Raw genomic sequence first — 13,470 nt, 5'->3', positions numbered from 1 at the left:
AATTATCTTCAGTTGAATGCAGTATCTGTAGTTACTCTTCGAACATTTTGAAATTCTCCGTGGTAATGGGGCTTAAGGATACACGCAGAGGAAGAGAACACCTACAGTTTCCTACGCAGATCATTTTGTAGCCAGCCATTAAAATAAAACCTTAGCCGGAAAAGGTTAAGATTTACTTCAGATCAAGACGAGTATTTAACTTCTTTGTCTAGATACCATAAAATAGCCGGCGAAAACGTTGGCTGCACTCCTACTTGTACACTTCCTCTATTAAAGTCTTCTCAGGCTCACTGGTGGGAAATTCTCCATTAAATTAAAGGAAGCTCATTGGAAGGGAGAAAATCAAGTTAATGCTATCTCCACAGGGTCAAAATGGAATGAGGTGGGTTAAAAGACATGAGGAGACTGCTTCATGTTTCCATCGCACTTTATTTCAGTCTTTCTTACTAAGTTTGACTATTGTTTCATGGCTTGATCCTTGGTAACAGCTCTCTGTCCTGAGTGATTCTTTGCCAGGAAGTCTGTGAATTCCTGGTATGGTGCCTTGGTAAACACAGTGTCCTTCCACATGTCTGGGGTCAGGTAACAGAAGGTCTTGGAGATGGCGGCAAATGTAGCCTTGGCTGAAAAGGGAGAAAAATCATGTTGCTTAAACACATTCCTGCATCCTTTAATCTGCACTGGTTAAAATAGTTGGGTAGAACTTCTCTAGTGTTGTAAACGTTACAATGCCTTGTTAGGTTAGTACTATCTGGAAAATTTTCCACTCAAGAGGACTTCAGGATCATCATTTTCCTTAAAACTAAGCATCTTGATTTGGACAAAACCATGCAACTAGAAATTTAACAGCCCTATCTGTCCCTACGATGATACTATTAATTTTTGTTTCGGCCCAGGCATCACATCTAACTTAGAGAATGACTGACACAAATTAACCACAAGAATGCTTCTTAAACAGACATTTCATATACAGCTTTTGCTTAAATTCAAAATCAAATACCAAAATTTCCCAAAGTGGCAGTCTGTCCTCGTGCTGAGGTATAACAATCCTCGATACCAGCCATCTGAAGCAGTTTCTTGGGGACAGGAGCAGACACAATACCAGTTCCCCTTGGTGCCGGAATAAGACGTACACGTACTGAACCACATTTTCCTGTCACCTTCAATGAAAATGTCGATGAATATTAAACCAATGTTTGAAACAAGTGCAGAGAGTAATTTCCAATATTGCATTGGTTTTTCTTTACTTTGCTCTATGCCTTGTCTAAAAGTTTGTATCATCCTTCCAAACAACTGAATGCAAAACTACAACCAATAATAATTTCATGTAGTTTGCTTGTGTTTATTTCAAGTTCTGATTGGCCATTGGCCATGGTGTTTTATCACTGTTTGGTTGTATAATCCTTTGTTGAAATGCACTCTGAATAGAACTTCCTCTAAGTGAAATCATCCATCCAGCTACATGTAGTTGAAGCAAATGGCAGCTGGGTTAAGATGATGGATGTTTTTCAGGAAGTGACCTAATGCCCCCAGCAAATATTCTGTTAACTTAATGGACCTGAAAGCCACACATATATTTTAGGATGTATATCTAAAGAAAAGGAAGGGTCTTTACTCTTAACATGGTCTATTATGTTTTGTTTCCAGATATTTTCTACAGTTTGAATTTTGATCTATTTAACTCTCAATCTTGAATGTAAACATAGTAGACAAAAGACAACTTTGATGGAGGAGGAACAGCCAGGAATTTGAAGAAACAGGCCACAGTTGTCTTTAAAATTGGATTGTAGGAGCTGAGAATTTTAACAAGCAATGGCACAGTTGTTTGGTATCAAGCCACAAACTATGGTTTTCAAGAGCAGTATGAAATGTAGAAAAGAAATGCAAACCTTGCAAGGTACAGTATGAGGCTGACCAATCTTGTTACCCCAGTAGCCACGACGTACAGGAATGACAGATAGCTTGGCAAGAATAATTGCACCACGAATAGCTGTGGCTACCTCCTTTGAGCACTTTACACCAAGACCAACATGTCCACTGCTGTCACCAATGGCAACAAAAGCCTTGAAACGTGTACGCTGACCAGCTCTTGTCTGTTTTTGTACTGGCATGATTTTCAGAACCTCGTCTTTCAGGTGAGAACCAAGAAAGAAATCAATAATCTCATGTTCCTGAAAAATTAAGAGGGTAAATTTAAAACCAAGCAGAGGGTTTCTATAAGAAAACGTACTTAATCAATCAGGTCTTCCAGGGAGGTTGTTGTGTTACAAGGTGACAAATTATTACAATAGGTACAGATGTTGCAAAATTGGCAAATCTTACTTTTTTAAGTCTGCTCAAAAGCCGACATTTAATATCTATGGACTTCAAAACAAAATCAAAATTGGTGTAACAATAGGTGGTGCTATTTGTATCAGAGTCTTGCACATTTCTGCAGAAATTTAACCATACTCCAGCCAGTAATTTGTTAATTACAAAGTCTCACATACCTAAATTTCATTGCGTTATTACAATTCAAATGGCTTTGTCATTCACAAACATGCAATAAGAGAACAGATCCATTCAGATGTATTTCTCATTACCTTAATTGGAAGAGAGAAGAGATAGATCTGCTCTAAAGTTTTGATCTTCATGTCCTTGACCAAGCGGCCAAGCTTGGTTACAGGCACCCACTGAAAAAGAAGAGATGCAACATTTCAAAAGATAGAATCTTGGTTTCATCATGATAACTTCAACTGTGAGTACTACGACTCTAATTGACTGTTCAACAAAAGGTGGTAAGTCCTTGAATGCCTTAAGATAAATTTTGTAGAGATTCTTGTCTGTAAAACAAACTTTACCAAAAAATCCAAATGTCTTTATTACAAGAGATTTCATTCTATCAAATGCTGCTTTGCATCTTGCTAGCAAATTATGAGATGTGTAAATGGTAAATCTCAGTAGAACATTACAATTATCCAAGATTACTGTGGGTTGCTTCAACCCTTTAATTCCCATAAGTGACCAAGACAGAATTTCCCCTTACAATATCAATAAAATATCAAGCAGACAAGCGATGAGAATAAAAAAAAATTACAATTAGGGGATTATTAGTTGATCCAATACCAAATTCTCTAAACTTACATCTTAAGAATTGTATAGCAGACAGTAAGGAGAATCATTTAGAGATCTAGGGAGTTAAATGGTTAAAGTACTCTGATATATACTGAGAAAGCTGAAAATCTACAACTAATTGTGACTTGGCCTGTATTATAGATGTAATCCTCTTTACTCACTTAGAGTTCTCACTATCTCCTGAATTACTAAGCTTTTTTACTGATTTAAGCAGTTGTGATTGGTTTGGCTGGTTTGCTTACACTCTTTGAAAGGCTCTATACTGCCTATTGTCCATTCTGATTTGATCAAAACTATGACAACTTATCAAACATGATTGGTTAGCATCAGCTCGATTTGAGCAATGATAGGACAGAATAATGTCACGCTTGTTATCAGATGTCATAAGACATGGTACTATACCCATGGCATAATCAATTTCATAAAAACATAACCAATGGCTAATTTGTTACTAAAACTTTGTCACGGTTCTGATTAATTTGTAACAAGACTTCAAGTTGTCCAATTGGTGTGCTATCATATCTTGACACTCCTATGATTAGAGAATGAATTGGATTTCACTCAGTCCTGTTAAATTACAAACTCAGTTCAAGGAGGGCATTAGGAGAGCAAAGGGGACTGAGGAGGGATTTTAATTTGGTGAGACAGCAACAAATTTTCCTTACCTCCTTATCTTCGGCTTTACCCCTTCCACGACCCCTTCCTCGGCCACGACCACGGCCTCGTCCGCGACCACGGCCTCCGAATCCACCACGAAAACCTCCGCGAGCACCACCGGCTGGTTCTGCATCCGCCATTTGCTACAGAGGAAAAATCACATGATTTCAACGTAACTTCTCAATCCGAACAATTGAAAACACTATAAGGTGATGCACTGCTATGAATCCTAGTTTGACCGCTCCATCAACATACTGTTAAATTGTTCAGATGCTTATTGTGTTTCACATTAGTTTAGAAATATTAAATGGTAGAAGAAATTGTTGTGGAAGATGGTTGCAATGCGTATCATTTTTAATGGCTAAATCGTTCTGGGACTGAAAGAAAAACTACATAAAGGAACTCAAAAGTGATTAAGGATCCTCGATCGAACGGGAAACCTGTTCATGACGACCACAAAGCCATTGATGGAATGGGATTTTATGACACACTCTCTCTCGGACTTACGTGATGTCTTTGTACGATTAAGAAGGCCGTATTAGGGCCCTCGAGGATATTTATAGTTGACCTATTATGGGATAGGAGGCCTGCGGTGTTCTTATTTAAGCTTGGAGGGGGAGTGGGGTAGAAAAAGAGGTTTCTCTGTAAGAGGAAGAACTTGCAAAGGAATTTAGATGGCAAGCCTTTTTTGTAAACAGCTTTATTCAAACTTTAAAAGTAAAATTGAATTTTAAAAAATGTCTCAGTTCTAATCTGAATTGTTGTGGGAAACCGAAGAAAATTCTTTTGAATACCTATGGAAAGGAATTTTGAAATTAGGGGGTCCAGAATTGGTCTAAACTCAAAGAAATAATCCATGAAACTTCATACCCATTTTGTCAGTAGAATTTTGACTCACAGACAAGGTACAGGCTTCAATGGGATTCCAACCCAAGCCTCCCAGATCCTCAGTAGTTGAGCCTTACTACCATTTTTTCTTTGGATCTTAACAGCAGTTTCTTTAATTGCAACTCACCTGCGAGGTATTTCATCCATGGGTCATAATAGACCATATTTTGTTTTGATTATAAAATGCAGTTTTCATTAATGATCCCTGGGAGAACGGACCAGTAGGAGGTTGAAGTTCCCCTCTCCTTTACAAAGAAAAGAAACTTAACGAGGGAGATATGCCCCTGATTCCAGTAAATTCATTCCACCATCCATACACCTTCGACAGAAGGGATTTTGAAGGAAACAAGAAACGGTCTAGGTCTCTCAAATATGAGACCTTTTTCAATTCAGTCCTAACACGCATCACAGTCCTTTTCATCAGCAAGACAGTTATGAATAAAGGTAATGTACTAATAGGCATCCAGTTCGCAGCTTTCATGCCTTAATGAACAATTTCATTAACCCTTTAACTCCCATGAGTGACCAAGACAGAATTTCTCCTTACAATATCAATACAATATCAAGCAGACAAGTGACAAGAATAAAGAAAAATAACAATAAGATTATTAGTTGATCCAATACCAAATTCTCCAAACTAACATCACAAGAACTGTATAGCAGACAGTAGGGAGAATTACTAATGAGATCTAAGGATTTAAAGGGTTAAACAATCACTAAACTTATTGAACCAAATGGCTGTAATTTTTTTTTAAAGATACTACTTACACAGGCAAATCATCCCATTTTGGCTAGATTAGACACCTTGAAGTTGATGAAATTAGCAAAAAAAGGGGGGGGGAATGCACTAGGTGAAAAACAGATTTGTTTTAGTATCATATGTACATGATTTGTTCCTAAAGAACTTGTGTAGTATAAAGGTTCTCTTCACTAAGATCATAACATCTGGCAGGTTTTTAAACTGAATATGGTGGGCCCTTTTTCCAGTTTTTTTTTCTAGATAAGAAAAAACCTTGTTGTCACAGGGTTTAAAATTATGAAACTACCAAATCTGGCCAGACATTTCTGAGTGACAACAAAATTTATTATGTTTCACAAATGTAAATTTCCAGTTTACTACTCTTTTTAAAATAAAAGCTAATTTAAAGCTCTCTTTAATAATTATGTCTCCCTACAAGATTGTTGAGTTCATGTTTCAGTGAAAGAAATAAGAAAGACCTCCTTTGCAGACAAACAGTATCAGAAGAGTTTGCAAAAGAGGCTGCAACAAACATCTCAACCAAAAATTATTGAAGACACTAGCTACAATTTAATCAGAAGAGTTGTAAAATAAAACTGGATGGATGCATATGCTATGGTACAGACCCAAAGGCTTTTTTGGGTATTTGCACTTGTCTATTTTTGATTGGCCAAACTGCATCTCAGTTTGAACATCTGTGCTATCTGCAACATGTGTAAACCTTCTCTTTCCATAATAGTTCTTGTTAACCATCAGCTTCTTCATGCCTCTCTAATGTTTTAGGGTACTCAAAGACCATCATCTTATATATTAGTCTCAACACTCTTGCCTCAAAATAAATTGTTGCAAAAACTGTTTTGCTCCTTGCCAAGTTCATATAAACTGGAGGACTTCCAGCTGGAAAAACCTTCTAGATTGGTTAGCCCAGCTGCTATTGCAAAAGCTCAGCTGAGGTAACTTTATACATTGATCGAAAAGCTAAAGACTTTCCCATCATGATCTGATAAACCCATTAAGGTTGTAAATAACCCTTGCTTATTTGTCCAATCCTCTTGGATGTTTGTATTAATGGGCATGGCACTGACGTGTAGCAGTGCAATTTAGTAGCCTACACCTCCAGTGGGTTCTGGATAATTGTGTTCTTGTCCAGAAGGGTAAACCAGCACCTTGAGCTGAAACCATCCATCTGTTTCTCTTTTTGATCCTAGGTATAAAAATTTCTGATTGTACAAATTGTAAATGGTTTGCATCAGTCCACCTCCTCAGAGGCAATGCTCATTGCAGTTGAAGTTGATGCACCACTATTCCCTTCACCACCACCCATCAAAGACTGCATTAAGTCACCTGAAGTAAAAACAAGGCACTACCATGACTATGTAAGCATTGGTTAATCAAATCAAACAAGCTATGACACCAATTTTAAAGGTAAGTTTCTGTTCTCATTAAGAGCTGTATTGTTGTTGGAGAGTGTAAACTTCAGATTAGAGTAAAATAAGCAATAATGATGAAGCACTCACCTAAAATGCCCCCCATCATTCCTTTGTTGGAGGGCTTTGGTGGAAGTCCAAAGAAAAGTTGTCCAATTCTATCTAAATACTGTGCAATAAACAGAGCCATAAATTACTTAAATTCATACTAATATTATGAATGCAGGATTAGATAAACTTTAACTTTATTTAAGTTACTAACCTCTTTATATACTGGATCTCTTTCAATGGAAGGTTGATATTTTTCACACAGCACTGTAAACTGATTTAGAGTTCCTCTCCTACACAACCAGAAAGAAAAACAAGTTTAAATTTTTTAGAGGAAGCAAATTTGTTCATATCATACAGTTCTCTTTTTTTCTTAACTATATTTCATTCTGAACTTACTTTTATTGAATTTACATTGAAAAAAAGCAAAACCAAAGTTTAACCCTTCCAATCCATGGAGTGGTAGAGAAGTAATTTCCCCTTACCAAATCAATACTCTTTCAAGCAGATTGGTAATAAGAGTGAAGAAAAAATCAACAAGGGAATGTTACCCATTTTAAGACCAAATTCTCAAAAACAACATAACAGGAAATTTATGGTGGATGGTAAGGAGACTTACTTTTGAGATCTTAGGACTAAATGAGTTCATAGCAAACTGGAAGGGGGGATTATCCAGTAATGAACTGTGAACTTCAAAACCATGGAGCTAAAGTTTAATATCATTTTCTTTCCCATAAAATGAGGAAAGTTCTTCTGAAATCAAACATTATGATAAATTATCCAGCAATAAACTATGAACTCCAGAATTATGAAATTAAAGGTGTAAATTTTTTTTAAAATTTATATTTTCATAAAATGAGAGAAGCTCTTTTAGAATCAAACATTAGTTTGTGCCTGGTTTATCAAAATAATTAAATTTTTTAAAAATTTTTTTTCCTATATATTATACTTACATATGTACTTACACCATACTTACTTCTTACACAATGCTTACACTACATTAACTTGCACTACTTACAATACATAATTAAATGACTAAGAAAACCATTAATATGGTTCAGACATGAAAACTTTTTCAAATTTTAAAGGTATTTAAAAGCAAACCTTTCTATAACTAGAAGCAAAAACCAGACAAAATTCAGAAGAGGCTTTTGGTACGGAGGACCAATCCCTGAAAAATCTGGATGTTGTGCAGTATATTTAAAGAACACTAGATTAGCTGTACAAGGGTTCTGTAAACAAAGAAATCTGGAAAAAATCAAAGAACACAATATAGTGAATAAATAACTAACAGGGACAAATAGCAATGTCAGAACTATTCATTACCCCATAACATGTGATAATAAAAGTCCTCAGGAACTAGAATTTCATCCTACTGCCAATCTTGAATTAAATACAAAAAGTTTTGTCTCATAAAGGAAGGTGGCCATTGGACTCCTTTCTTATTAAACGTTTGTGAATTGTTAACAATTATTCACTAAGATGGAGGTGACAAATGGTAGACATTTTCCTTGTCATTTCATAACTCAGTAAAAATCCACCACTTTCACCAACACTGAGGTAAACAATTATTATTGTTTTAGTATATACCACACAGAAACCAAAAGCAACTAGTTTCTTTCTGTCAATACACCGGAAAAATGGTCAGAAATTATATTGTTGACACACATTTTTTCTCCTTAGGTGCTCAGAGGTACATGTATATAACACATTCTAATCACTTCCAAACCAGCCGATCAGCGCCTGCCAAAAGCACTATTCACCTGTGTGGTATATAGTAATGGAAGCTATTTCCACCTTTGATTTAAGTGTCTACTGTCTTTGTGATCTTCAGGGTTCATGTATTATCTAAGGTGGTGATAAAATTTGCCACAGGCCTGGTGTTCATAATTATGTATAACACATTCTGTCAAAATGACAACATGTGAGTACTTCAGTCAATGGAAACAACCCTTTCAAGAGCTACCCATCTGTAGGAGATCAGAAGACTGCTCTTTTAAAAAGTATCTTCCATTTTATCGAACACTGAGGGTAATGAAAGTCTACCTTTATCCCTACCCACTAAAATCAAGAAACTTAGGATACATCACAACGCTCTCAACAAGTTTGAAATTATACAGCAAACAAAAAAATGGCAGGTGGCTTGGTTGTCTTGGATGCTTTATTGTCTCATCAGATTGCCTGCCAGACTGCTTAGAACTACTCAGATAAAATTTCCCAAGCATTCCACAAAGTTTGCATGAAACTTCAAGAAAATTCTTAAGTTGGAATTGATTCACATGTTTAAATCTGTTCCTGGAATATTGTGCATGCTATTTCACTAAAAACTGGGAAATGGCTGCTGTTCTAAATTTCTTTTATGGTATTTCAATAATTGCTCAATTTTTCATCAGCACTTATATTAAAATGAGGTTATAGTAATTGTCTAAAGATGACAGACTAGCCAATTCATTTGGCCAGCTACTGGCTCTTATTGACTGTTCTGATAAATTACAATTCTTGGATTCTAGACATGGTTTAGGTAGAAGTATTGAAACATACTGTAATACTGCTTGTGTGACAAATAAGTCGGACTCTCCAGGAAAGCCCAGTGTTGTAGCACTTTCCACCAGCATTGCTGCACATTGTTGTCCATCAGAGGTAAACAGAAAGTGGTATTGTGAATCACCAAAGTTTTTCTCTGTTAAAAGTAAGGAAAAGGCAATATTAAACACAGACAGTTCTAAATGTCTCCTTTTAAAAGAAAGAATTCACAAGAAAACCTATCAGGTTTGCACTAGACTATTTCCAAAGCAACAGGATTGTTATTTGGTTATATTATTGATAATAAAGGATAAGAAATCAGAACATAGGAAATTTAGGGTTGATACCACATCTAGGCAGGTGATCTAAACTTACCATACAAAAATAAAAACAACATAAACATGACTTCATTTAATCTTGAATTTACAGAGTAGCTAAATAGCTAACATCTTTGACAATATTTAAATAAAAAATTAGGCCTTGGTTTTCTGAAGGTTGGAGAACTCTATCCACCGGATAAATCTCTTTCCTGTAGATAACGTTATGTATTTTGCTGGATAGAGATTTATCTGTCAGATGGTGCTATCTGCCCTTTATAAAACTCGGCCCAGTGCCACCACACCCTCTCCTACTCCATGTCCATTACACATGTTTACTGCAAAACCTGATAATTTCAAATCAAACCCACCTTTCCAAAGACTAAGTGCACACATAAGGTGTAACTCAGGATGTCCATACTTGAGGGATGGATCTGTTTCAGATGTCCATCTGAGAACAAAAACAAAAGTAATGTTAGCAAAGAAATAAACTGAGTAAAACTTTACATTATCTTACTGTAATTAGCTTCAAGGATTGACCCTTTAACTCCCAAGATCTGATTTGTTCATTCTCCCCTCGAGCTGCGACTCATTTCCTTGTAAATCAGTTACAAGAATTTAGTGTTAGATCAAGAGAATAACTTCTAACTGATAATTTGGAGTTTTCTCAATACCTGTTTGCAGGATAATGTATGGATATTATAGGGAGAAGTTTCACATTAATCATTTCTGGGAATTAAAGGATTAACAAAAAAATTTGAAGCAGCAGTGGAATGATTCAAAACAGCAAGCACCATATGCATTTCTGCCACCATTTAGCTGGTACATTTAAAAGACCTAGTGATGCTGCAGGTCACACAGATATTTTGACTGCCTGAGACTCTCCTTTTGATCCCTTCCTGGTATTTGCCTCTTACTTTATCAAGTAAGCCATTCACTTCAAAACTCTCTATTAATCCTGTCTAACCTCCATAATGATATGCCATTGTTTAATGAAAACATTTTAAATAGAAAGAAATACAGTCAGATTTTGATTATCCCAGCTCCCAACTGAGGATTGGGCTAAATAGTTAGGACAATGGAACAGCATCAATGTTGTTTTGTTCCTCCAACTATGTTTAACAATTCCTAAAACATTTACTGGGTGATGAAAGTGGAACAAATTCGGTTCCAACAGGAATTTCATTTTATACACTTTGTTTGTAGGAAAAAATTGCTTCTGATCTGAAATGTGACTAGAGGTTATTAGTATTCATAAAAATTGGAACTAGAGGAGCTGTTGCAGATAGTTGAAAACTCTGGATAGTCAAGGTCCAGATAATCAAGGTTTGACCATATCTTCCAGTTTAAACTGGATTTCAGTTTCAAATAATTTCAAACTAATGTATTTTGTGTTTTCCATGATATCAATTTTACGTTACATTCTGATACTTTTAATAAAAAAACAGATCAGTCACAAGATTAAAACCAAAACTTCTGATTACCATAAATATAGCCGTTGATTTCTACTTACTTTATTGCCTCTGTCACAAATTCCTGTCTATCTGGTGAACCATGTTCATAAAGTTCAAACAAACTTTTAATTTTATCCAAGGCATCTTCTCCAACAGGTACCTTTGCAGTACGGAAACACTCCAACATGAGCAAGGCTAAATCAGTACCACTCCTTTCCTGGAAGCATTTAAGAAATAAAAGAGAGTTAGTAAGTATCTTGTATAAATGTATCCTGTTACAGTAAAAATGCTTTCCACATACAAATAGAGCAACTACTGCTGAGAATAAATTCACAAATTAATCTAACCATGTAAATACTGAATGCCTAAAAAGGTAAGGTTAGAGAAATTGAATTTGACACATCACAAGGTAAAAATCAACCTTTAGAAACCAGTAATGAGAAATTTTTTTTGAGAAAATTACCTGTTTGTGTTTGAGAAGTAGGCACGCTCCGTTATGAACTATCTCTAAAGCTTCATCATAACTCTTCTGTGATTTATACCTAGAAAATAGATCATAAATCTTTAATTAGGATTAACCTTGCTAAAAAGGTTTTTAAATACATGTGGAAATTGCTAGGACAGGAGTTATGTGAGAAGCCTTTTAAAACACTCATAAAAATAACCTTGAGAAGGAGCTACTAAGGAACAAAGAGAGAGAGAAGATGAACAGATGACATGATGTAGAAGCAGTCTTTGATCTTATTTTCATCTTAACAATAATTTATTTATCTTTATTTGTCTATTTATTCATTGGAGGCCAAGTGGCTGCTGGACTCTAGGTCAAGAGGTTCAGTTTCAAGACCTGACCAGGTCAATGTGTTGTTTTCTTATGCTAAACACTTTACTTTCACAGTTCCTCTCTTCACCTAGGAGAATAAATGGGTACTGGTGAATTGTCAGCGAAGCCTGATGAAATGCTGGGAGGTAACCTTGCAATGGAGTGGTATCCCATTCAGGGGGCAGTAGTGATACTCCTAGTTGCTTTGGGCTGAGGAAACTAGGATAAGCTCTCACTGGGGGAGGCCATTTGGCTTGAGTACAGGCTTAGCTCATCATCTATTCATTAATAAATCTGTCACTTATTTTTTTGGCTGGAAAATGAAGAGAGCTGGTATTACATGGGAGAAATGTGAAGAAAAAGCTACAAATAGATCCACTTAGCTAGACCATGAGAAGGTCTTACACACTGCTGGACATGATGAGACATGAGATGAGATCAGGTCAAAATCATCTTGATCTAGTGTTAGCCCACAGGGAGGGGAAGCTAAGGATGATTTGCTATACCATGCAATGGATTGCTGTGGATTGACCTGTGCAGGGATAGGGGTAGGGGTGGTTCTTAAAAAAGTAAAAATATAAAAAAAAAGTACAAAACTACAAGATCTTTCAGATTTGATCCTACTAAGATATCAACTTCATGCAGGAAATTTGCAGCCTAAACTTAATATGTACAATATTTTATCAGAGAGGGTCCAAGGGTATTCAGGAAAATTGTTGTTCAATGGAACTGTCATGAATACTTGTTAGTAAAAGTTGAACTATATAATTATCTGCATGTTCTTTGATTGCTTGAGTTGTATTTATAAAAATTATTGACACGGTCTGATGATCTATGGAAACTGAAATCACGATTTCGTAAGTTACCATAAACTGAACTTTCATATTCAGAATCGAAATTTAAAGCTTTGTCCTCGTACTGTCTTCTAAAGGTAAAATTCGCTGGAACAAAACTACATCTTACATTCAATTTGTTTCAGCGAAGTGGAATATGCTTAGCTAAGCACCTATTACACATTGATAAGTGTTTTGTTTTACCGGCATAGTTATTTTACACAACAACGAAGCGATACAAGTTTTCAAGGCGGAAAAACAACTTCATCTCCCTTCTATAAATTTAATCGCCACGGTACCTTGAGGATATTTCACATATTTTACATAGTTTTGGTTTGAATGGACTATTTCCAATCAATCACAGCCTTACAACGAGGCTCACATGCACACCTACGGTCTCAGTTCATTTGTGTTTTCCTCAGCTCGCTTTTCGAGTCCTGTCGATTTATCAATTAAAAGACTAAGAAGAAACCTACCTGAAGTATAGCGTTCGTATCAACTGATGAGCTTCGTAATATTCACCATCTTCGATGGACTTGTTTAGTTTCTGAAGTACGCGCTGAGTTCCGCCGCTTCGACTTTTGGCAGCCATATTCTTCCTGTTCCCACAAGCCTGTGCGCCCTTAACTGGGTGAAACACCCCAGGATGA

The 13,470-nt window shown here is 36.1% G+C and overlaps 2 protein-coding genes across 2 annotated transcripts; both read right to left on the bottom strand.

The window, feature by feature from the left end:
* Positions 1 to 409: 409 nt before the first annotated feature.
* Positions 410 to 4,336, bottom strand: LOC131778952 (small ribosomal subunit protein uS5). Its single transcript, XM_059095445.2, has 6 exons — positions 4,279 to 4,336; positions 3,780 to 3,914; positions 2,583 to 2,672; positions 1,890 to 2,171; positions 1,001 to 1,160; positions 410 to 623 (listed from the first exon to the last, which is right to left on the bottom strand). Exons 2-6 carry the CDS (start codon positions 3,909 to 3,911, stop codon positions 457 to 459), a joined length of 831 nt encoding a protein of 276 aa, XP_058951428.1. The 5' UTR covers positions 3,912 to 3,914; positions 4,279 to 4,336; the 3' UTR covers positions 410 to 456.
* A 1,385-nt stretch (positions 4,337 to 5,721) lies between these two features.
* LOC131778970 (Golgi to ER traffic protein 4 homolog) lies at positions 5,722 to 13,426 on the bottom strand. Its single transcript, XM_059095465.2, has 9 exons — positions 13,297 to 13,426; positions 11,631 to 11,709; positions 11,227 to 11,384; positions 10,085 to 10,164; positions 9,415 to 9,553; positions 7,978 to 8,121; positions 7,088 to 7,166; positions 6,916 to 6,994; positions 5,722 to 6,742 (listed from the first exon to the last, which is right to left on the bottom strand). Exons 1-9 carry the CDS (start codon positions 13,410 to 13,412, stop codon positions 6,648 to 6,650), a joined length of 969 nt encoding a protein of 322 aa, XP_058951448.2. The 5' UTR covers positions 13,413 to 13,426; the 3' UTR covers positions 5,722 to 6,647.
* Between the last annotated feature and the right edge of the window lie 44 nt (positions 13,427 to 13,470).

The sequence above is a fragment of the Pocillopora verrucosa genome, chromosome 8, assembly GCF_036669915.1.
Source record: "Pocillopora verrucosa isolate sample1 chromosome 8, ASM3666991v2, whole genome shotgun sequence".
Classification (NCBI taxonomy): Eukaryota; Metazoa; Cnidaria; class Anthozoa; order Scleractinia; family Pocilloporidae; genus Pocillopora; species Pocillopora verrucosa.
This window is presented reverse-complemented; position numbering and strand designations above follow the sequence as displayed.